This window comes from Mycteria americana, chromosome 2 (assembly GCF_035582795.1).
Source record: "Mycteria americana isolate JAX WOST 10 ecotype Jacksonville Zoo and Gardens chromosome 2, USCA_MyAme_1.0, whole genome shotgun sequence".
NCBI lineage: Eukaryota > Metazoa > Chordata > Aves > Ciconiiformes > Ciconiidae > Mycteria > Mycteria americana.
This window is the reverse complement of record NC_134366.1, coordinates 120,512,772-120,538,718: the sequence shown is the minus strand read 5'-3', so window position 1 is coordinate 120,538,718 and position 25,947 is coordinate 120,512,772. Positions and strand designations below refer to the sequence as shown.

General features: G+C 37.5%; 1 protein-coding gene across 3 annotated transcripts; it reads right to left on the bottom strand.

Moving 5' to 3' along the window:
• Nucleotides 1-1,629: 1,629 nt before the first annotated feature.
• AKAIN1 (A-kinase anchor inhibitor 1) lies at nucleotides 1,630-23,340 on the bottom strand. Of its 3 annotated transcripts, XR_012774687.1 has the most exons (4): nucleotides 22,843-23,340; nucleotides 22,174-22,236; nucleotides 21,432-21,536; nucleotides 13,858-13,886 (listed from the first exon to the last, which is right to left on the bottom strand). XR_012774687.1 is itself a non-coding variant. In XM_075495683.1 (3 exons), exons 2-3 carry the CDS (start codon nucleotides 22,229-22,231, stop codon nucleotides 2,671-2,673), a joined length of 249 nt encoding a protein of 82 aa, XP_075351798.1. In that variant the 5' UTR covers nucleotides 22,232-22,236; nucleotides 22,843-23,340; the 3' UTR covers nucleotides 1,630-2,670. The 3 variants fall into 3 exon arrangements, 1 of the variants encoding a protein (XP_075351798.1); XM_075495683.1 differs by lacking the exons at nucleotides 13,858-13,886; nucleotides 21,432-21,536 and adding an exon at nucleotides 1,630-2,861; XR_012774686.1 differs by lacking the exon at nucleotides 13,858-13,886 and having other exon boundaries at nucleotides 20,301-21,536.
• Nucleotides 23,341-25,947: the final 2,607 nt, after the last annotated feature.

The window sequence follows — 25,947 nt, the reverse complement described above, 5'->3', positions numbered from 1 at the left end:
TCTGTATTTTCTCCAGAAAATATAATCTGTCAGTGAAGATACCAAAAATACCCGCTTTCACCATGTAGTAAGCATATAACAAGCCAAGGGTAAAGTTTTCTTTTGTGCAGTTCTCTCACATGCGGTACAGATCTCAACTACACATCCCGGATGCAAGTGGTGTGCAGAACACCCTTTGTCAAGAGGAGATACTAAATGCATGCCTTAATGTAGGGATACATACTATAGATAGGAGACGTGTTATTTGGCTCTCAGTGAAAACTACACTATTTAAGCTACATTATTTGTTTTTCCTCAATAGGAGACCATAGAAGACTTCCTCAAGACTCTGTTAGGCTTCCTACCATTTTATCTTTCCAAGATATTAGACTTCTGACAGCACTGAAAATGATGGACGTGATTTCATGGTTGAGTAATAGTGTGTCTAAAAGGGCTAGGACGGTAAAGGGATCTTATAGAAGAGCATAATGGAAGGAGGAGTGGAATAGTCTCATATGAAGCAGTGGCAAAAGCCTAGATTCACTTTTTTAAAAAATTCCTCTTTTTCTAACAAGACAATTAAAAAAAAAAAATTGGACATGCAAACAAGTTTCCAAACTACATGAAGATTATTAAAATAATTACCAGGAACATAAAAAAAAAAAGACATATTGCAAATTTCTGGGGACAAAAAGCATTTAAAAAAGTAGAATAATCCCAAAGAAATGGGGATTTTGCTGTCCTATAGCTCTCCTTCCTACAGCACTGTAGGTGAGTCCCTGGCAACCATCATTTTGCACCACAGAGTCTCTCCAACAGGCTTGCTCTCCCTCACCCACTAGACTTGCCTGCCCATCAGCTTCAGAATTGAACCTTTACTCATGATCAGTTTTCTTAGGCTCTCAGAAAGCAAAGATGCAAAGATGGCTTAGAAAAGAGCTACCTCCCAACCAAAGGTCAACTGATGAAAAAGCTAATGGTAAAAAAATTACTTACGACAAACATGCACATGCCTCAAGATCCAACTACTCCCACCTTTCAAAGTTTGCTTGGCTGGAAAAATTCACCCAGTGTCTGTAGAAGTGAGACAACTGTGTACTTGCAATCCAAGCCAGTTTTCATTATTAGAGGATTTAGAACAACTTTAATCATGTTGAATTCTTCTTTGCATTTTTAAGTGAAAGAAGATTGAGCTAAATCATTATCATGTATGAGTCAGTTCTGTTAAATTAAAAAAAAAAAAATGGAACCAAGCAGATTTCAAAGGCTTAATATTACAGTATGTGGCTATTCATGACTAAGCCCCCGGCCATGAGGAAGAATCCTGAAATTGTTGAACACAAGCAGTAGGACACAGTAAGTAATAGCCAATTACTTAAACCAAAAAGTCTCTTTGAGAATCATTTAACTGAGTAGAAAAGCAATTACGAAAGTTTGTCTCCTTCTTTGCAGATCCTGTGCATCTGCCCTCTGTATTTCTAGGTGTATTACTACAAGAATTCAGTTGAAGCAGAGCTACAAGCCATTTCTAGAATTAAATATGCTGTTATTCATTTCAGATGTATAATAGTGCAATCATCATCACAGTAAGGGAGCATAAAAGTGAAAGCTACATTTATTTAATTTGTATTTTCAGAAACATCATGGATTTCTTCAGCTATATAGAGCAGTTGAAGGATAAGTTCTGTATTAGTGGCTTAAAGCAGTGCTATTCAAGGTGAATCTATGTAACAATTGCAAATATCTAAAGTCACTTTATGCCCAGCAGGTGAGAAATATCTACCATGACAGAATTCAAACACAGTATATTTCCATCCTTCGATATTACTAATAAATTCAAACACTTTTTTTTTAAGCTACTCCAGTCTTCACTTTCTGTAAAACTCTCTCCAGCAAACTTGCAAAACTGAAGGAAAAGCTGGCGAACTCCATATCAGCACATCAGTTCCTCTTCTTTCAGTACCAAGAAAATTAAAAGGAATGGTTGAGGCACAAGTGATTTTTATGCAGAAGCATAGAAGTATTTCAAATAAGTAGACTAAAACTTCAGTACTTCTTTTAACTTTTTTAAAAAAATACATAGATCATAGGTCTATGATCACAGTCATAGATCACAGTCACTGCAGTCTTACTGGATTGCTTCTTTTTTTTCCAAGATGAAAAAAGAAATTGGTTCACAGAACTTACCAAATCCACTTTATACTGCCATTTCACGTAGTCCATGTTTAATCAAAGTAAAGTACAAACTCATGCTTCAAGGCAGCCTGAAAGCACTCTGCTACACTCAACAGTAAACTATTTCTTCAGTGAAGACAGCTTCAGTGAACCCAGTAACTCAGAGAAGTGTCCATCCAGCTGAACCGACGTAAACGTTGCACGCAGAACTTACATGAAAGTGCACTGACAACAAGCTTTTCAGAATAAGTCCATACCATAAGATCTTGTGCTTGAAACTACTTTTATAGCTATGGTTATTGTTTCTGTTAAGAGGCACTGCATAAATATGGAGTTAGTCACCTAATGCACTTAATATTTCTCAGCTGAGGACTATTGCAGCTTCGCCCTATGCCTAGGTGTGATTATACTTTGGTTTGCTTTACAACAGTAACATTGCACTAGCAATACAGCTGATACTAAAGAGAAGGCTGAAAACACTGCAGACTGGAGGACTGAAAAAAACAATCCACTCCTTTACTTCTTTTCATGCTTCTTGGTTAGTTTTCCTCTTTCTAGCTGGAGGCTTGTACTGCTGTTTGTTCGCTTCTCCTTTTGCTGGCTCTCCTGGGAGACTTGCTGCACTGCTCGGAGGATAGCAGTCTGCACAATCTGCTTGCTGGCGTTCTGCAGCTTAACTTCATCTTGCTCCGTCCCTGGCTTCTCACCTGCCAGAACCAAACGACAAAGAAAGGGAACTAAGCATTTGTGGCTACTCTGTGAACACCTGAAGGTTAGAAAAAGAGGAGGAAAAAAAAACCCCACAGAGTGCTTCGAAACAGTTTATTACACAGGAAACCTGCTAATACAGAAGATGATGAAGTAGGGTGGAAAGTGCCTCTGTGTGCTCAGCACTATAGGACTGAATGAAGGGGGAGACTTTGAGTCATGCAGCTCAGTTACCCACTTCCCAGCTCTGAGGACAGCTGTGGCTTCACAGCTGAAACAAGCACAGCTGCATTTTGCAGCAAGACAGGGAAGGAGGGTTTTCTCATGCAGCTGTGAATCACATCCTTTTTGACTTGAGCTGTGATTCTGGATGGGGAATTGGACTTCATTTTGCAAGCCTGACATGTTCTCCCTCACCACCATGCAGAGAAAAAGCTGTTTCATTAACATTTCTATTTACTTTTACTTCAGATTAAAAGCCCTCATCCATCAAATTCCAATTGACTTCAAGGTACAAAATTTGGTAAGTGTCAGTTTATTAATCCTTAGCTACATTTGAAAAAAATATTTGCAAAAGCATTAAAAAATGCTCAGATTCCTATAGGTAAAACAGAAAAAAACCGCCACAACATTGTCTATAGCAACCTGACAAATGCGTATTTCTTATGTGACGCTTCCTTGTTTTGCCAAAGTGCTAAAATCTGGAGAAGAACAAATGTAGTGTGACTACTGACATTTGGTAATGAAGAAGAGTAGTTTATGTTAAGAGGTTTCTCCTTGGATATATTTTGACTCCTAACACAAATTATGATTTGGACAATAAAGAATGCTGTGTAATGTTCAAAGTTGATCTTGATATAAAAAAAAAATTCTGAATTAAGGTGATGTACACCTATTGGCATATAGGAAAATGTAGACTCGGTTGTTAATTGAAATGCTTAGCCTAGGTGCTTATTTACATCACTAGATTTGATTTTAAAGGTTTTTAAGATACTCATCTCAGTTCTTTCTTAATTGACTGTTGTGGTCAAGTATTTCATTAAACAGGATTTGTATTTTACTGTCTGTTTTAATGCCATATATTAAGAATTATGTCCTGAGACAAATAAAACAGAGTGAATTAAAGGTCAGCTGCTTTTATGAGAGGTCCACATCTGGAATTGTGATAAACTCCCAATGTGCTTTAAGAATTTTTTGCAAGGAAATTTAAGACAGAGACAAAAAGTGGAATTACTTGTTTACCTTAAGGAAGACACTACTAAGATGTGATATGCTCGAGGGAAGGGACAAGGTCCTGCACCGGGGTTAAGGCAATCCCCAGTATTCACATGGGTGGTGAATATATTGAGATCAGCTTTGTGGAGGACTTGGGGGTACTGGTAGATGAAAAATTGGATGTGAGCCGGCAATATGCACTTGCAGCCCAGAAAGCCAACCATATCCTGGGCTGCATGAAAAGAAGTGTGGCCAGCAGGTCAAGGGAGGTGATTCTTCCCCTCTACTTTGCTCTCGTGAGACCCCACCTGGAGTACCGCGTCCTGCTCTGGGGCCCCCAGCACAGACAGGCATGAACCTGTTAGAGCAGGTCCAGAGGAGGGCCAGGAAGATGATCAGAGGGCTGGGACAACTCTCCTATAAAGAAAGCCTGAGAGAGTTGGGGTTGTTCAGCCTGGAGAAGAGAAAGCTCCAGGAAAACCTGACTGTGGCCTTTCAATACTTAAAGGGGGCTTGTAAGAAAGATGGAGAGAGACTTTTTACCAAGGCCTGCAGTGACAGGACAAGGGGCAATGGTTTCAAACTGGAAGAGGGTAGATTTAGATTGGACATAAGGAAGAAAGTTTTTACTACGAGGGTGGTGAGACACTGGGACAGGTTGTCCAGAGAAGTTGTGGATGTCCCATCATTGAAAGTGTTCAAGGTCAGGTTGGACAGGGCTTTGAGCAACCTGATCTAGCAAAAGATGTCCCTGCCCATGGCAGGAGGGTTGGACTAGATGATCTTTAAAGGTCCCTTCCAACCCAAACCATTCTGTGGTTCTGTGATTCCATGATCTGTGAGTCCAAAACCAGCAAAGTAATTAAAGATTACTCTATGAGAAGGACATAATGAATTATCTCTCACGTTTTTTTGAAAGGACTTCAAAAAATATACTTATTTCTATCATGTTCATATTGTACATGTTCTGGCTAAAAGTAAAATACAAATGTGATTTAATTCTATTGAAATTGAATAATTAAAAAAACCCACAACCTGCAACTGTACTGAGATGACAAAGTTTGTCTACAATTAAGAGGTTAAAACCATGAAAACTTAGAAAACATGTTTTAAGCTGGAAAAGCTGACTGAATTGAATCACTTGAATTCTTGGCACACTCAGCTTCCCTGATTCAGTTTGTTCCACTCCTTAGCACTTGAAACTGTGTTTTTTTGGATAAAATTCAATGTTACTTAACAGTAAAGTACAGATATTTCTTTATTACTCAAATATGAACTCACTTTGTATTACACAATGAATTAGTCTTCTTGCTGGGCTGAGAAAGATCAGCCAACTCAGCTGATGTTCAGAAGATAATATATTAACAAAAGCATGGGTAAACATGGAATTGTAAATACAAATGAGTATGTTGGAATGAACTACGAGGTTATATGAAATGTGAAAAATTTGCCCACCCCTACAGCCATAAAAACCCCAGAATTTATTGTTAAAAACATACTGTCATTAAGCACATTGCCATTGAAAGTTACTCAGTTTTCTTTCCTTAGGGATGCTTCATTACTTACTTGGTTCTTGCCACTTAATCTACAAAATCTGAACTTTAAATATTTTTATGTTAGGAAGGTCATTCACAGCAACACCCTGTTGAAACAGGACAGTTTTCCAGTGAATTTCTACCCAGGTTTTTCAGTTGCTTATCATGAAGCAAAGCCTGCCTGAAAGCACCACTCAGATAAGTGAGACCTAGATTACGTCTGCCCAGCTCTAACTCATAGATGATTCTTTTATTTGCTGGGAAAACAAACCAAGAACAGAGAACCCAAAACATCTGGACTACTTCTGCCCTGCCTCTGATGGTTTAGGTAGGCACAAAAAGGAAATAAGGCAGCTCAAACAAACTTAACAATTTTACATCTGTGTAACACAGGGCAATAGTAACCCAGGTAACGACAGCTAATTGGCTTTGGACACGGAGAAAGTCAAAGACGTTGGCCTGGGGTGATGTGACTAGTGAGACCATTGGCAGCTTATGCTGCCCACCTAAATTAGAAAGCAACATTGAAAATAATAGGCCTTTTTGAGGGGGATATCTGACACTGTGTAGAGGTCTGACCCTGCATTGGGACCATTATGTGTAGGAGCTGGACTGCCAACCAGGATCCAGACATGTTGGGGAGTCAGACACGAATGCCCAGCTCCCCTGGGTGTGTGGTGTCCATCACAGCTGGCCCATCTGGACATGATCCTGGTCAAATGGTTCTAGGTTACCCTGCTTTAGCAGGAGATGGACAAGATGACCTCCAGAGGTCCCTTCCAAACTTAAGCCTTCTGCGTTCCTGTGATTCTAGCTGGTGAGGCTGCCATAAAACCCAACTTTTCCACTTCCTGAAGGAGTAAACAGCAGTCTCTGGAAGAGAATCCCCACTACAGCCTCTTCTTCCAATTATTCATTTCAAGGAAAGCAGTTAGCACAAAGCTGTTTTCTGAGAAGCTCATTTATTTATGACATGCTGGACCTACCCTGAGCAAGAAGAGAGGGATTGACTACGGAAAGCAGAGATGACTCATGCAAGGATCCCAAAGGGGCTGAGCTGGAACATATCTATCAAACTCCACATTGCTGAAATACAGACTGCTGTGGACATAAACAGAGGCAGAAATTTGAGTGCCTACAGAATTAAATCACACATTTTAAGAACTGCATATTTTCAACTAGGTAAAACAGAGACATTGCTCCTGTTGTCTAAGTATTTGGTGTTTAGCTAATCAAAATAAGAGTTACTAGCATGATAAGATACAACTAATTTTTATCTATTTTTTTTAAGATTTAAAGAATAACTACTTTAATTAAAATTCCATGACAAAAGGTCACTTGAAGTAATTGCTGGGAAAAACTTGCAGGATAGCAGAAACAGCATTCTGCCTACTAGTTATCCTTGTCTAATGACTACTTTTTTTCTCCTAATGTCAGGAAATCTTTTCTACTTATTCTCTATCTTTAAATGCTCACCTGACTTACACAGGAACCCAGCACTCTAATTCTGTAAATAGAGAACTGAAAAAGCCAGGTTAAGTGATGTTAAATGCAAGGTAGCAATTTTACCATTAAGACATGACAAAGTCTCTTTAGCATGTTTTTATTACCTTATCTTTCACTTGGTAAGTTTTATGCCAACTAACATAGCAGATGAAAAGTAATTTGCAATCTGGTTCTGCAATCTAAAGTATAGTTTGAGAGATTCAAAGAACCTCAAAAACTTGGACTGACTGAAGGAATCAGTCACATATTCCATTTTCATCTAAAACTAGTGCCATATATCATTACCTCAAAATTCCCTTGGCTCGCCTCAAGATGTTCCCCATGAAGGAAAATATGCTAGCAGTTTGGAAAAAGAATAAAAGCATTTGAAGTAGATTCCAAGTACTCATTTCAATTACTAGAACTAATATTAGTTTAAGTCCAAGAACATCTTGTGTGGGAGACTTTACATTAGACTCTGTGATGTTTCTGGACTGTGGAATACGCCTAGAAAAGTATACATGGAAAATGACAGCTACAGAGAAAGAGCATTTAGCACAGATTAAATCTTGAAGACCTTCACTCTGGCTGCACATGGACCTTTTCTCATTTACGCACTTCACTTTCTTCAAAGCATCCCGAGTCACTTCCTTTCCAGCCTGCAAAGTAGTCTCCTGCACTTTCTGTTGATATCCCCTGTGCCTTTTCCCTTTCAGCTTGCTACAAGTTAAATGTAATATGCCTTATAAACACTCTTACTAAGTAACACTCAACAACAGGTCATTTGTTTGAATCAGCAGTTAAGTTCTCTACCATATCTTTTTATAGGATTGTTGGGAATACTATCACGAAGCTGAACTACCACAGGCATGACCTTGCTCTTGCAAAAATGCAAGTCCATCCCAGATCCACTAATGCGGGCAATGAACTGTGGGGGAATGAGACACCTTTCAGTGGGTGCAGAATCAGTGATTTAGAATGAAACAGGAGCAACATTTCTCATATGGAAAGAGAGCGGGGGCTAAATGGTGAATGAGCTGTGGTAGGAAGGAACACTGGACTCTTGGAGAACATGGACTAGAAATAATTTATCCCATACTTTTTGAGAAGCCATTAGTCATGCATGAGAATGCATGACCATGAATGTACATCCAATCTCAGGAAACTTCTAATGTCCCTCAGTTATCCCTTTTGCTTCTTCACCTATATGGGGTTACTGCTTTTCCCAGGAGAAAAATAATGCCTTTAATTTTAATTCACCTTTCCTTTAATTTTAATTCACCTTTTTTAAGAGAACAGCTTAGCTTATATGACAGGTTCCATGAATCTCAAGGGCCATGCATCAGAGGTCAAAAGTTTATGTTCAGCTTCACAGGAGTAACAAATGCAGTTTAATTCCAGCAAATGAATACCACTAAAGCTGTTCTTCTGGAAAAAAGAATTTTTTGTTTGTTTAAACAGCTGTGAGCTTAGCCATATCTAAAACTAACAATAAATATCACATTCCTCTAAGCAAACTTCTGAGCAATTTAGGACGCACAATTACCCAAAATGTATTCCCATTAGCTACAATTTTAATTTATGCAAAATTTCTGAACCTGAAAGAGCCATGAAGCAAATATTCTTTCTTCATTTTTACATGAGATTATGCAGGTATATCTTTTAACCAGAAAATTTACTATTTGTTTTATCAATATATTGCTTTGGACTGCAATAGTTAACCACTATACTATTTTCTGCAGCATTGCAACATTAGAATTATTTTTTTCTGTTATTAATAAAAATTAATAATAATAAAATGAAAATACTGCTCTCTGGTAAATCTATTTCAATTCTATTGAAAATTACTACTGTAATTTTTATAATCCAGCTGACAGTACTAATGAAATTTTTAAATGGAATGGAAGTATAAGTAAGCAAGACTGTGACGATAAGACCCCACTGGAAGGTCCAGTATGGATGCATGGGAGCTGTATTTATGGAAAAAAGTTGCAGGATATTACCTAAATTGTGTTTATAAACTGTAGATCTTTCAAAAAATTAAAGAACCTGGCAAGTCTGTAATGACATAATGTACGTCTATATGTTGTAGTAATTAACAGTAACATTTTTTGCATCAATATTGATATTATTCTACTACAAGAAACAAAGTTCAGTTCTTTAACCTCCCATTGGCATTTGGCAGTAACATATCTCTCCATCTTGCTGGCCACAGCATGGAAGTTCCAGGTGAGCCTCTTCTGGCGAATATTTTGTAACCTGTGAACTGAAATGGTTAAAAAATCTCCTTCTTCGATTTGCTTTATAGGTTGGTGCTAGGATTTCAGCACTAGAAGCCTAATTTGAAGAAGACATATAAAATATGAGGCTGTGCAGCATCCATAATCAGGAAATGTTGATGAGTCATGTTAATGACATAGAGAATGACTGAACACAGTAGCCATTCTCTTCAGCCAGGGCTGAAGGCTTTCCAACACATGTGCACAAAGCCAACTTCATGCATGAGTGTCATTAAGCTATTAACAGGATTAGAGACTCAATTTTTCTCTATGTCAGTAATGACGCCAGTTCAGAGACCTCAGGAATAGGTCCTACAATGAAGCTGTAAATTTAATCTTAAAAAAACTAATAAGGAATGTATTCTTAACTGTATTGGAGTTAATTCTGTCCAGTACTGTTTCTCATGCTCTAAAATGGAGCCTTGTGAGGTCCTGACTGATAGCTTTCAAGTATCAGAGGGCAATACTCCGTTACCCTGATCCCTTGAGGAAGAAGGGAGGACGCTGAACGTATCAGAAATGCCAAAAGTACTTTCATGTAGGATCATCGTGTTATTCCAATTCCCTAACCTGCAGTGTGCAGGGGATTTTAACACTCACCTTCACTAGAAAAGTCATGGCTCGGTTCAGTTATATTTTCTGCCCAAACCTCACTCCTGAACTCCAGCCGTGCAACCAGCACGGAAGAGGAACTGTATCAGGAAGGGGGCCAGCACAGACTACTTTGCTCTTCAAAACAAATTATAAGAATGAAGCTGGAACAACCCTGCTCTGAACACAAATCAGGAGGAATGGAAGGGCAAAGGAGAAGAGCAGAAATGCAGATAAACTATCTCAAAGGACATAATAATATCTCCAGGGTAATAGTTCTTTGTATCTTTTTTATCCAGACATTAGCTAAATCTGAACTGAATTTTTGTAATTTTTTTTTCCACTGAGTTTTGCTCTTTCTTAAGAGAAAATAATATCTGGAAGTCTCTTTGGTTTGTTTGCTGTATAAAAGTTATCTTTTTGAAGAATCCAGTGAATTATTTCATACTATTTGAAATATGCCAGCCAAAATGAAGCTTCTGAAGTTTTTTAGATTAAGAGGTTGTTGGAATCTACAGACACATTATCTGTTCTTAAGCATTTTCTGAACATGTTTTAGTAAGATTTCTTTCCATACTTTACTAAGATAAACTAAAAACAGATTATACACTTCAATCTATATATTTTCTAGGTATTTTCACATATAGCAATAAATTCACTCCTTAAGGACTATGTCTTTTCAGCTTTGAAGACTGGATGTAGTTCAAAGTAGTAGTCACTGAAAATTCTGCCACACCCAAAACCATAAGTGTGATACTCAGATTTTGGTCCCAGAAGGAAAATTTCTGGACCTAATACTGTAAACTAACATTAACTTATGAGGGTTTTTAACTCCTAGGCTAGAGTTCAGTGTATTAAAAATAAGATAATTCCTAAAGAGCACCTGGGACCAGCTGCTCCAAAGTTAATGAAAAACTTAAATTCTCTTCATCTGTACAATTTTCCTATTTCTTTTAGGGAACACACTTCAAATACTGAAATAAGAAATCTCTCTGCATCAAATGTTGTGCTTCTCCCATGGAGGGAGAGGTCCAATGGCACGGATACAGGTGACTCATATGTCACCTAACTCCCTCTGCCTTCTATTTTCTACTGTTCAGGTGCTCAGAGATTCCTAGCCAAAAAGAAAAAATTAAGCACAGAAAGCTAGATAACAGTTAGGCCTTCTGAATCTGTACCAAAAAGCTCATTGGCGGACTTGCACAAATCCCCACTGAAATACCTAGCTTTGCTAGGTGTTAGAAGACTTTTGGTATCCACCACTGTATAGCATAAGTGAAAGGAAAGTTTTCAATGGAGGCATATTCCACTATGAAAGGTTTATTTTGCTAGCTGTTGTGTTTATATTCTGCAATGCTTTGTGGTTTTTGGTCTTGAAGAACTATGTAGAGTTTAATTAAAATTTGCAACATCTGAACCTGATTTTTTTTTTTTAAAGTGAAGAAAATAGGGAAGAGGTTATGTAACCTGTCAAAAGCCAGCACATCAGTGAAAACATCCTGCTACATTTTAGATGTGTTTCAATTTATACCAGACTATTCAGAGAGTCTAATTTCAGAAATTGTCTAGTTAAACCTCAGCTGAAGCAGAGCCCTCCCTTATCTCTAAAAAAAAAAAACAAAAAACAAAAAAAAAACAAAACCCACACAAAAATCTAAATTTGCACATGCACAAAACAGTATAGAAAAACTTTCCTGCTTATTTTAGAATGAGAGTGGAGTTTGAAAGCTGTACATAAAGCTATTAGCAATTGAGGCTGAGATTTTATATGTATGTATGTATACGCACAAACTCACAAGAGAAAGTGAATCAAAGATTCTATAAAGTGTACCTTGAAAAAGTAAAAACCAGGGTTTTTTCATAGCCGTAATCTTGATGGAATCCGTTTGCAACAGGATGCCATGACATGCTGTTTTCCCCTCTTGGAGTTAATTCTCTAACTTCCCAGAGAAACATTTTCTGCTCTATTAAGAAAACTTACTTCAAGACAAAACATAATGTCAATCTGCCAGTATTTAACAGAAGTAGTAATGGATATGCACCCCCTCCATGCTGACAAATGGCGAGTGGATTCACTGATTAAAGTAAGAAAATACAGTGTCATTATATCAAATATGCATACTACAAAGTGAAGCAAATATAAGTAATCCACAGGAGATTACATTTGCCTTACCATTAGAGAAATATCTGAGTAGAATATGGCTCAATATACTTCTTCAGGCAGAAAATTTCAGACTTTCTTGAAGAAGGAAAACAGCATCTTCTGCTAACATGACTACAGGCATTTGCAGGGTCAGACGACAGCAGCATAGAGCTCACCTGCCTTGACTTCCCTGGCAAGGCATTCTAAAGGAACCTGAAGCATTTTATGGCTATTCAGGTCAGCTTTTCATTTCTGCTAACATCAGTAAAGATTCTGCTCCAATTGCAATCCCTTAAAAAATAATAAATCTTGTTCTGTAGGAGCTTCCAAATTATTATGGAAATAACACTACAAATGGGTAACCAGTACTCAGATAATTTCAGAAAGCCTATAAAGAAATTATTAATACATTGCTTGCAAAGAATTTTTGCTTAACTTAGTATTTGTAAACTTAATACAATGGATTGTGTCCTTAATAAAATCCTTAACAGACAAGATTGAAGGCATAGGAATAAATCTACCTTTCACTGTATTTTACAGTTAAGTGCATTTAATTTCCATTATCATGATAAAGCTTACAAGGTTGGAATCATATTATTTATGTCTATAACAAGTACAACAGAGCAATTAATCTAGAAGAATAATGATTTGAAGGGACAAACTTTAGAGGTCAGTGTAACTCATTCCTTTTGTACGTTCACTGTTTGACTTTCCTGCTCAATACATGGAGCCCACACACAGTGCCAGTAAGGATGTTAATAATGACTGTATCACTTATTACCACCATCCCCCAACTATGAACAACTCCTTCAATATAGGCCACTACACAGCCACTGTGAAAACAGAATTCTTTTCACTGCTAACCTGAATAGGATTCAACCCAGTGATATGGAAGTGAAAGGTGCCAGCCTCACTTGTTTAAGCCTTCAGTTCTGTCAAAAATAATTTGAAAAAATAAATTCTGTACCAGTTTTTAACACTATGTTGATTCATACTTTAAAGAAATATTGCACCTAGGACTGTTGACTACTTTTTAAGCTTGCTAATTTCATCACATTTCTGAATATCTACGAACTAACTTTCTTTCACCTCACTAATGAGATTTGCTAGTGGAGTTTCACAGCAGGGGAAGGATCAAGGTGTCATTGGGGAGAGGTCAGAACAAGAAACAATTTTTCCTCAGCAAAAAAGAACATGAAATTTCCTCCTCTATGATTTCTTCCTACCAGGTGGCAAACACTTTGAAGTATTGTTGAGAGTTCTTAGCTGCAAATGCATTCAGATACTTTTGGGGGACAACTGGCCTCCATACTCACTACCAGCCATCACAAATTCTGGACAAGAAGACCATTATACCAGACTGCATGAGGTCTGCAAAGTAGTCTTGCCTGTAGCATCTGAATTATGTCCCTCACATGGACTTTGTCAACACTAAGCTAACGAGAAAGAATCCTACATGTATATATACTCTTACATGCTATATTTGGGGGTTTTTTTGGTAGTGCAGAACTGAGAGCATTAGCAGAATGTAGCACAGCAGTTAAAGGGGACAAGGACTGTGTCCTGCCTTACTACAATTGTTCTCACGGGTGAACGGCACTTCATAACTGAGAGCGTCAGAGTACCACACTCCACACAAACACTGGAGATATCCCACAACAGGTTACTTTCAAACAAGTAAAGTTATTGGTAGCAATTTCTCCATTCGTTAACAGGTCCCTCCATAGTGTCTTGATCTGTGTATTGTGGACAGTGTTCTCCACAGTACCTGTAACTCTATAATCAAAAAAACTTTATAGCCGGTTGGACTTGATGATCTTAAAGGTCTTTTCCAACCTATACGATTCTGTGATTCTGTGAAAAGAAAAAGGCTATCAAGAAATTTCATGTCTTCATATCCTGCAGCACAACAGGTTGTTGCTTTCCCAGCTTTTCCACTAGAAAAGATCAGGACTATTCAGACAAGTAAGCACATCTGTTTCAGTGTGCAGCTGCTATGTCTTCAATTGCAGTTTAATGAGATTCCTAAAATGTTTGGTACAGGATGCGCTTCTGATCTTCAGTGTCATTATGCAAGCCTGCTATACTGCTCCTAGCTTAAAAATGTTAAGAACAGCTGTGCTGCTGAAAAGCTGGTTGAAAAGCTATTGGCGTTGCTGTTGTAAGAAAAAGGTGCTGAGCAGTGAATATTCTGACTTCTCTAATGTCTATCTTTAAACTTTGTGTTCACACATCTTTTTTTACATAAAAATATTGATACAAAAATGAGTTCTACCTCCTCCTCCTTCTTTTGGGATTGCAGGGTCATGAGTAAAGCTTGTGAGTTCCTAGTTATGGAGAAAATGTCAGGTAAGAAGGAATTCTTCAAATTACACTGAAAAATAACAAGATTCACCTGAAAGATGAAATTACACAATTCAAAGTAGATACAAGCTTAAAGGATGGGAGTGTTCAGACACCGAAACAAGCTGCCAATGTAAATGTTGCAATCTTTCTTGACATATTCAGATCAAAACTGATTCCTTTCTAAAAGATGCTATTTAGCCAAAAATACAAATTCCTATTCAACCAAACACAGCTTTGTACAGTACTGACTGTACAAAACAATGATGGCCTGCAATGATGAGACTCTATAATTTGGTAATTTTTTTTATGGTCTTACATTATAGAGAAAAATTCTCAAAATATACTAAAATAATCACTGAAATAATACTCTAGCGAGAGTTGCTTAGAAAACCCATTAGGTAGCTCAGATATTCTTAACAGGTTTCTAACTTTATTCCCAAGCTAGTTTTAAAAATGCAGGCCATCTTTGCACTATACCAGTACATACACATAAGGGCAAAGGCCTAAGACAAAAGTGTTTGGATGACCCGTACAAAATAGCAACAGAAAAAAATCCTTGGAGCATGAAAAACACCTTTGTATCCCACTTGTTCAGGCGAATCACAAGTAAACAGTATTATTTTAAATTTTATTTTATCTTTCCACTGGAAAAAGTTTTACGGCTGAAAATAAGCATGGAATATGCCTAAGGTCAATTTTGGGAAAAATAACTGAAAGCAATTTGCTAAGAAGTAGTATGATATTGATTAGCAACATTTAAAATTATTGTTAAATCTGATAAATCCTGATATTGGAAGTGATCACTCCTTTGTAAACTAATGATATGGTAACAGAAGAAAGCTTGCTGTGTTCTATAGTTTTTGCTGATGCTTTAGAAAAAATAAATGATTTAATAACTCTTCATTCCTTACCTTACAAGGACAGATATTTAATCTGTGGAATTATTTATCGTTATCAATCTTTTATAACCTAATTTGGCAGTGATATTTTTTTAAATTCTGGAATACGCTATCTTCTGTTGTCTCCAATCTGCCAATTCAACAATGCCAAATCTGCCAATTCAACAATGACAACTTCTCTTTGCTTTTTGACCTAATCCAAACCCTTGAAATTTCATGCTTCTCCACTGCAGTCCCATGCATACCTCCGTCCTTACATCTGACGACCAGTAACACTTTTTTGTCTACTTCTCAGGCTGCCTAAAGCAGTTCAATTCAGGAAAAGAAAAGAAACTAAACTTTGCAGTGTGTAGCTTGTCCGCATTTCCATTACATGGATCATCCCCCATTGTAAGGGCAGCATGTCATGTGGGCATTCTCCAGGTAAAACGAACTCTCAGACATCTCATAGAGTCTGGATTGCATTTCCTATACACCAACCTATCGTTAGTCAACCACCACAACAAGTGCAATGAAGACCCAGTCAAATTAAACCTAGTAAGGAAAAATGTACTTTTCTCAGTTCCTTTTTCTGGAAAAGACTCAAAGTTAATTAAAACTGGGCATGAAGAAAGATCACATATGAATAGCAGCTTTTTGCATACCTGTAAATAGCAATATACTGTCTAGAATGAGCCAGAAAGTCCAGTTTTGAACACAAAATACTGGCCTTTTTGTAACAATTTTGATCTATCTAGTGCAGTAATATCCAGGCTTGTTTGGGGGTTTTTTGTTTGTTTGTTTTGTGGGGTTTTGGTGGGGGGTGTTAGGGTTTTTTTTACATGGTAGGCTTAAGATTTAGGGAAAAGAGCTGAAGTGTAACAGAAAAGTACTATTTAGTCAGCAGTCATTTGGCTTCGTCTTTTAAAAAGTATATTTAAACTTGGTAAGCTGCTTCTACTTAACAGTTTATAAACATAGCATGTTAATTCAGTGCTCTGCAATAACATATCCATTACCTTAAGGAAGAGAGCATCATCTTATTCATATGCAAAATCTTTGTCTTCAGTTAAACAAGTTCCATTATTTTTTATGGATGAGAGTTTCTTTTTGGTTGTTGTTGTTTTCTTTTCTTTTTTCCACCTCCATCCTGGAAGGATGTTCATCATTCTGACCCTAACTTTTTATAGATAGACAAATCTTTTTCTTCCTCCCCTCCACCCCCCAACAAATAAATGAAACAGAAAATAAGGTCAGTCATAACACTGAGATAAAATCAGAAAGTTGACTCAAGAAATGAAACTCAATTTCTTAGTAAACTTACAGTATTCCTATATCATATGTCCTTAAGTACTATGAATATGTTAAAGATGTACAAAACCCTGATTTTTTTTTAATTTTTTTTTTCATTTTTAATAGCTGGAGCAGAGATAATGCCAGGGCAGGGCTGATTTACAGTGAAGAAAAGCAATTAAAAAAAAGCAATCTGCTCAGGCTTGCTCCATCTGAATACAAGAGATTGTAAAGCCCCTCTGATTGCTTTATCATCTCTTTTACAAATTCCTACTTAGTTACCCTATGTATATTATGGCAACATTCACAAGGAAACCATAGGCTTTTCTTTGAGTAAAAGCAGACCGAAGAAGAATGACTATACAAGACAGATTTAGACAGATTTTTTTTTCTTTATGGATTAGAGTTCTGAAAAGAACAATTCATGCAGTTATTAATAAGATTTACCATTTGTTCATTGTCAGCCTTTGGGGAAAATAAGCATGTTTTCATTATTTTAGAGGTAATCTCTTCCTGCAGTATTCCAGTCCCATGGTGCATTTCAAAAAAGAGTACAGTTAATGGTGACAGTCTGTAGATAAAAAGAGTTCAGAAAAGAGCCACTAATACCGAAAGGTGTACTACAAAAACCAGTGGGTGGTTCTATTAAGATAAATAACTTCGTCCCAATGTCAAAACACAATGTACGGGAAAGTATCAAATTAGACAGCAACTGGGCAGTTAAAGAGACAAAATGAACTTCTGATTGTTGAAAAAGGATATTAATTTCTCAAAAAATTAGACTTTGCTGAGTTAGCAAAGTCAACCCCAAGATCATTTTTTTTAATGAAGGTATAAAGCTTTTGGGTTCTTATCCCTTCACAAACTGGATATAGAATTTCAAAGGAAGACAAAACTTCTGTTAGCTTTGCAAAACAAAGGTATTAATAGTTACTCATTGTCAAGTTGCAGCCTTTACTTTCGTTTTTCTATTGATGCCCTGTTTTTACTGACAATTATACATCTTTAAAAAAGTTAATTTCAAGTCATTTCGCTATAGGAGATATTATGCATGACTTACATTTATATCCTGGAACTACTGGGCCTCTCATCCCTTTCTGAACAACAAACTGCCTATTTCCAAGCAGAATGTACCAAGTCCAATGCAGATTCTCTGTAGTTTCCCTTCTTCTGTGGCACATATATACTACACAGCAGAGATTCTGCACCCTTACAGAGTGAGGTCTTGCATTAGAGATGAGCTCCTGCTGAAGTCTTCTATTTTGTTCCAGTAAAAACCGGACTGAACAAACTTTCTGTTCTCTTCTATTCAAATACTTGAGGGGGGGGGGGGGGGGCGGGACAACACAGGACGGGACAGGATGGAAATTTGTAAAATATCTCCATGAGTTTCAGAGATTGTCTCATTGGCAGCCACCAGTGTGGGTGCCGGGGGGGGACTCACTCTCCAGTCACTGCAGGGCCACGTCCCCCTTCCTGACCCTTTTGTGCAATCTGAAAAACACAGTACCCTGCACACTTGTATAGGAGGCTCCTGTCCCTGATGGGAACCACAGGGGTGACCCTCATAACCTCCAGCTCCACAGCTAAACGCATCCTAAGCTAAGCCACCTTCTCTGAAACCGCCTGTCTCTGCTCGGTGGCAGGTCTGGCTCAGCCGTTACCCCCCTCCCCCGCAGCCCCCGAAGTAGCTCTCCGGCACGGTCGGGGCCTTCCCGCCGGGCTCCCCCGGCTGGGCACGGGAAGCGGCTGCCCTTACCTGGAGCGAACACCATGGTGCCGCCCGGGCGCGGCGCGGCTCAGCACCTCGGACAGCTCCCCGCCCCGCACGGCTCGGCACCTCGGACAGCGCCCGGCCCCGCACGGCTCGGCACCTCGGACAGCTCCCCGCCCGCACGGCTCAGCACCTCGGACAGCGCCCGGCCCCGCACGGCGGCGGAGGCGGCTGCGGGCCGCGGTCCCTCCCTCCACAATGCGGCGGGGCGGGGAGGGGGCCGGGGCGCAGCGCGGCCCCGCGCCTCCACCGCCCGCACGGACACACACCCGCACACGCTCTCAGGGAATCATCACTGCCACAACTCGTTGCCCTGCAGCGGCAGCAGGGGGAAGGGCACGGAGGAGAAAGGTAATAGCGATCTGCCCAGCAGGGAGACCAGCTAATTGCTCCCAATTACCTCTCGGAGACAGCCCCGCTGCCTGACATTTCGGGGTGCGCTGCTTTCACCACAAGCTAACAGCCCTGCTAATAGGTTCTAGCGACACCGGACTTTGTCACAGGATTTTAGTTTGCAAAGGTTCAAATGCTGAGGAATTTATGCTCTGATTTCACAGGCCTGTTAACCCAGCTCTACTGAGCAGAAGGGCTTTGATTTAAGAGGGAACAGGAATGTTTCAGCATAGATAAAGTGACAGCAGGGCCAAAAGGTAAATAAATTAATGAATAAGTAATAAAATAAAGAAGAGGAGGGTAAGCATAGAGAGAAGACAAAACTTAACATTTTCCACCAACTTTCATATTTCACATTTAATTTGCTTTTATTTCTAAAACCCATGCTTGGAGTTCCTGTGGGCTCTGAACTTCTACAACATAAGTGAGAAGCACAACAGCCAGATGGGACACAATTCAGAGAAACTAACTGTCCTGTTTAAGTTTACACCTGCAAGAGGTATTTTGAAAAATATTGATTAATCAGTGCAAATTAGAGAAAGTAGTTAAAAAACAGTTTTTAGCATGAATGTTTGTATGTAGATTTTTGCAATATGCAATACGTTTTCCAATCACACGTTCATAACCTACAGATATTCCTACAAGTCTATTTCATTCTTTTCATAGTCAAGCATTTCATACACACAGAATTCTCCAGTTAAATCTGGAATATTTTAAGTCTCCAAATAAGGCCTTATTCTTAAAGTACAGACACAGAAAAACACTGACCTGCTTAAATAATTCTGCCTGTATGTTTCAGTAAGAACTCAAGAATGGCATCACTGTCAAAGTCAAACTAATCATCTGGTGACAGTTTTTTCTTTTTTTGGAACACTATAAAAGATAATTTCTCCTTGGGAATGCCTCCAGGTTCAGCATCACGTACCATTTCTACTACCTGATTTCTGGATATTCCTTTTATCACAAGATCTTCCCCTTAGCAATTCCAGCTTCTTTATTGCCATTTGTTTGTCTCCTGTCTTATATTTCAGAGGTTCAATTTCAATTCTCTCAGATGGCCACTGAATTAACTAACCTAAACATTACACCTCTGACTGCTCAGAAATGGTGTTCCCTCTAAGAATGTTACTTCAAAAATCTTTAATGGATCCTTTCTTCGTTTATCATCGTTCTTATCCACCTTACATCTGAGAACTAACAGGATACCTACAACTGAATTAGAATAATTACTAGTACAAGTATCCCACATGAAATACAGAAAAGATTACAGTCAGCAATATTCAGCATTCTTAAGAGATAGATCAAGGATACCCTATAATCTTTAGAAAATCAGGACATGCATATTTTGGAAAGACTGTAGGAAAACTCGCACTGGTATTTTTTATGATGCATATGTTATGTGGCCCCTACATACTTGGTTCATGTGTACAATGGAGACTCAGCCATCATGAAAAAAAAAATGTTAATCCACTTTTCTGAAAAAAAAAAAAAAAAAAAAAAAAAAAAAATCTATTGGGTATATTTCTATTACATACATCCTAAAAGAAATTAGATGTATGTTTCTAAAGAAGTGGGTTTTGAGATGGTGGAGCAGCTTGTTAAAAGACTTTCAAAACAGTAAATATGATTCAGTGATTTGAAGGTCTGTAAGTCACCTGTAAAATTCTAGGTGGGTATCTTCAACTTGGTAACAGAATCTACACTATTTTGCTGAAAGAATACAGGTCATTAACAGGTCAATGTTCTACATACTTCTTTAACTGCTATCCGTATTTAAACTCATAAATTACACAAAACAGGCACATTTTATTTTAGTCTTTAGTTTTCTTGCTCAAATTAAAAGCTACCAGCAATTAATGTTTTCTGACAGAGGTAAAAAATGTTATCAAAAAGCACCTCGCGCTTCTTTTTTTCATTTAATTGATTTTTGAATTTCAGATTTGGTCACAAGTTCAAATGCACAAAAATCACTGAAATAATTGCACAGGACAGAGTTCTCTAGTGAATTGTCACCTCAAAAAAATGTGCAGTTAATGCAGTACAGCAACCAAAACAAACAGTGCACTAATAATTATTCTCATTCGACTTCAGATCAGTGGAAAACAACATCAGTTATGCCCAGTTATTCAAAAAAAGCCCTGGAGAATGAAGCACAGCGGTAAAAATGAGGTTATATCATTAAAATACAATATATGGCCTTGTTCATTTGAAGATGTACCATCAACTTGTATGAAACAGAAAATATGAAAGCACTTACAAAAACATCTGTATATATTTTTATCAGTAATTATACAGTCCCCGCCTTGTGTATCATTTAAGTTCTTACTGTTTGAGTGAGGAATTACTAGTTTCTGTATAACATCAGGAGACTTAAACATTCTTGAGTAGATATCTTCAAAGATATTTTGAAGAAGTCTTGACTTACTTAGAGGGCACTTTGTTAAGAACTTTAACATTTTTAGACAGTTACAAAAAATCAAGTTGACTGATGTCACTTTAAATCACCCGTTGCTATTTGTAATTCTGTGGTTTTACATCTGAAGTAAACCCTTTATTCTAATGGAGCCAAAAATAATTATTTGGTCACATAGATTCAGAAGCTTAGTAAACATGTTTTAAGGAAGAAGCCATTTTTACCTGAAGAAGTTTGATTTTTCAATGTTTTGCTAATAAGAATGTAGAGCTAACATTTTACAGGTAGGCATCTGAGTGCTTCTGGAAGAATCATTTGGAAGTAATCACCTAAATATAAATGAAAAAAAAAAAAAAAAAGATTAAAAGAGATAACCAGGAAGATTTCATTATGTCTCTATCAAATGCTAATTTTATATTTTATAAAAAGCTTTCTCCCCAACTTTGATAATAAACTAGCTCTGAGCCAGTTTTTTTTATTTCCTCACACATGTCAACATTAATAATCAATCCTAGCTCTTTGCGAGGGAAGATTACTATGCTCAGTAAACTGCTTGAACTACTTGATGTCTTTTGCTAAACTGGGTACTGTCATGAGGGTCTTGAAAAAGCAATTACAGTCACTGACTATCTTATGGTTAAGCTTAACAATAAAAATCTTTACTAGCCAAGGTGCAATACATTACATTTGAAACTGCAAGGAAACTGTTTAGAGGAAATAATTGTGACTGAGCGTCCACAAGAAATATCTAAAATTATTTAGATGAATATTTGAAGTGTCAAATGGCAATTTGTATAGCAGGGATCATAATATTCAGTGTCCTAGATTTAGACTAGAACAATTAATGCCTCTGTGATTAATATACCTCTAACAGACAGATGTAGAGAATAAACACAGAAGGGAAAAGAGAAAAATCCAAACTGGTAGAAGTACCATCCTCCTGAAAAAGGAAGTAAAGCCAGTTACCTTTCCATGAGTACTCCAGAAGAACAGCAATGCACAGATTGTCAGCAGCCAAAGACATGAGACCTTGAAAGCCAGCAGCAACAACATGCAACATTTCCAGAGACGGGAAAAAGTGAATACCATTAGACTAAAGATAAATGTGGCCATTAGAGTTTCAATACATTAGTCTATTCATTTTTCTTAATTAATCTGATAAACTGCATAGTAGTCCAGGGCTGAGGTTTACAAACATGGATAAATTTTAGATAGAGGCTAGGAGAAACAGCTGTACAGTTTTTGGGGGTTTTTTGTTTGTTTGTTTTTTAAATATCACAAAGATGAGTCCACCCCCGGACTTCCTACAGCATATAAAGAGATCCCAAAAGCCCCACGTCCATCCAGGGAATCTCTCTAGCTGATTACATCACCGCCCTCACAATATTTGAATGCCTCGCACCGGTTAATGATTATCTTCCAACAGTGCCATAAGAAGTAAATTGGTATCTTTATGTTATAGAGGGGAGTCAAAATTACAGAGAAGCTGAATGCAAAGCAAAAACCAACCAATAAGAAACAAAGACCTAGATAAATTTAGGAGGTCTAAATACAAGACTGAGTGATTCACCTAAAACATTACTACATATACAACTGTGCAAAAATCAGTGGAGCTAAAGTAATTGCTGCTCCCACCTGCCACACCTCTGTAGACAGCCAGTCCCTTCACTGAGACAGATGAATGAGTCACAGTCCAAACTTCAGAGCCTTTAAATCACACAGGAATTCTTTTATACAGCAAGGAATTCAGTCCAGTCAAGTCCTTGGCTAATGACTTTGGATCTAGCAGAGAGACTGTGAAACATAGGAAAAGACTTTAAAGGACCTCACATACAACCACTGACTCACGACATGGACAGGGCCATACCATTCTGCACCATGCGAAAGACTCATAGGATAAGTTGGGAGTCTGCCACAAGCAAAATTCTCATCTTCAAACCTTTTCTGTTCTACTAGCGTGACAACACATTTGTTAGACTAAAAATGAGTATTTTTGCATGTGTCTTCCTCTTTTCTATAAAAAGTGTTTTAAGACCCTGATCGTACCACCGCTTATTGGTATAACTTGACACAAGTCATAAAATTAGGCATATGCTCAAGTCTTCAAAGAACTTAAAAGGAGAGAAGCAAAGAAGCATTTATGACCCACAGCAAAACTGCTAGCCAGTGAGCTAAGGAGAAGAAAAGTCAGCTTTAAAATAAATGAAGGAATTTCCAAACTTGCAAGAAAATACTATTTCATTAAAGTCCTCAATAAATTCAGATATAACATTTTGATAAATGTAAACAACCTAAATTTTAAACTACATGCTTAATTTAACACTCAAAGAAGAGAACAGAGATACGTAAAATGTATCAAAATAATCATTTTAACATGCTACTAAACAGCTTAGATTGTTCAAGAACCGAGAATGGGAAACTATACTGAATTACACCAACATAAAATGCAAACAGTAAATACACAATGCAGTCTCCTAACTTGTCTTATAGAGTCAAAAGGACAGGGATTTCATCATGCATGGCTAAAAACTAAACAATTTGGCCAAATAAGATAAATGTATGAATTTTAAATTATGTTTGAAAACATCAACTTTGTTACAAAAGAAAGGATCTAAAACAGTAAAGTATCAGAACTTTAAATTAGGTTAGCAAGATTCACAGAGTGTAATCCACGTCCAATTGAAAAGTATCTATAATAGGACATCCCTACTCTAGCAGAATTTATCACATCCATCAAATCAGGGCTCCCCTCTGACATTTAATCCATCCTTGGAATGATGGGAGATCTACGAGAAAGTCATACAACTGGACAAAAGAAAAATTAATTACTGAAGTGGAAAATTAAACCTATGTGTCATATTGAAAACATTTACTAACTCTCTGAAAATGGGTAATTGTTAACTTTAATTAAAACATTTCTGTCTAACATACCTCTATTTATGATGGCGGCCATGACATTTTCAAGTAAGAATTTCTGATGTATTTCAGGTTTTTTGCAGACTGCAAAACTCTAGCATAAGTAAACTTGCCTGTCATGTACTTTAAAAACTGTAGGTTTTATAGGTTTTAATTGTTACTATGTGTATAGCTGTACATAACTGTTAGTCCAGTAAACAAGCCCAGTTATCTTCAGACCTCTAACTCATCCGAAATACAAAAGCAAGGATATAGCTGCTCCTTCCTACTTGCCAAGTAGACAGATTGAACTCTTTTCCCTTATTTGATTTAAGATCAAGAATTCCAGAAACAAAGTTAGAATATATATTTTTTTTAAATCAAGTCTCTCCAACAGAAGCATTCAATGAGACCTTACTGCTTGTCAGGAGTATAAGGTTTCATGTACAGTGCTGGAAAGTTAAAGACTGAAACCTTACACCAGCATTAAAAACTTTATGTCTCAAAATCCTGGTTTAAGCTTTATTTTACACTTTAAGAGCAAGAATATAGCAGCTATGATTGTTATAAATCTTACTGGAAAATCTGGATGAATTAGTAAAATATTACTGGGTAAAATAACAAAATCAATAATGGCTGTAATATAAAATAAGATTATCTTGTAAAAAGAAAATACTCAAATGTTGTTACTTCAGATGAGGAAAAAAAGTCTTGTTAAAAGTAAGGCACAGAAAACTATGAGAAATATCAGAGAACAGGACTCACTTCCAGGGAATAACTTTCCACTGAAAGACGGCAACTCTCGACAAAGAATGCCTTCCACAGCCTCAGCTACACAAACAAAGAACTACATTGAAAACTCCTTAATCTGAAGTATCAAATGGAAATGTAAAAGCACCTACAATTTTTCTATTCAGGCCTTCAAAATGGATTCATATTTATACCTGGAAAGAAACAAAAATCAGTAATTCTAAAAACTTCAAGTTTATGACAGAAGCCTAAACTAGAAAGGTAGGAAAGAAAATTCTTAACATGAAATCAGTTTAGCTGACATCACCTAATGAAATACAGAACCTATCCCTATACTCTGGATTTATATTATATGCAATAAACAAAAAGATCGTTTGATGATTGTTACACAGTAAGTGATCTAAAATAGACCTAAATAAGTATGAAGTGAATATTGTCTACTTCTAATACTTGTAAACATTAACCTATGTTGCAAAAGTAGAATTTTTCATCCTTTTGGGGTTACAGTTTTGTCCTTCAGTGAATTAAATACCTGTTTTCTTTTATAACTATTCTTTTCTCCTTAACCTGAGCAATTTGTCACAATTCAAGGCTTCGTAGGATTGTTGGATGAGAGGCAAACAGGGTCAGATTAATTTAAATAATAAAAAAGAAAGAAAACAAAAACCCCCACAACTTCCATCCCCAATTTGTGTTTTCCTGAAAAAGCAGAAATGAAGCACACACATCTCCCTCTTCAAAATCCGGCAAGTCTACCACCAGCGGTTGTTGCAAAGGAGTTGTGTGGTCCTTTCTGTTGCCTGGCTGCTTCTCACAAACACTTTGCAACAAGTGCTGTGTTTCGTCACCTTGTATTTAACGCGATGCCAAAGTTGGGCAAGTCCTGCTCCATTCATTCTCCTAACTCTAGCTATGTGCTCTTGCCACTTACCTTGGATCAAATCTAATGAATTGGTTCGACAAGGTAGGTCAACCTAAAACTAACTCACTGAAGCACTGAATTGCTTTGTTATAGAAACTCACTCGACTGGCTTATCCTAAAGCCACAAAAGCCATTAAAGCTGAGGCAAACAAGACAGAGGAAACAGGTGCAAA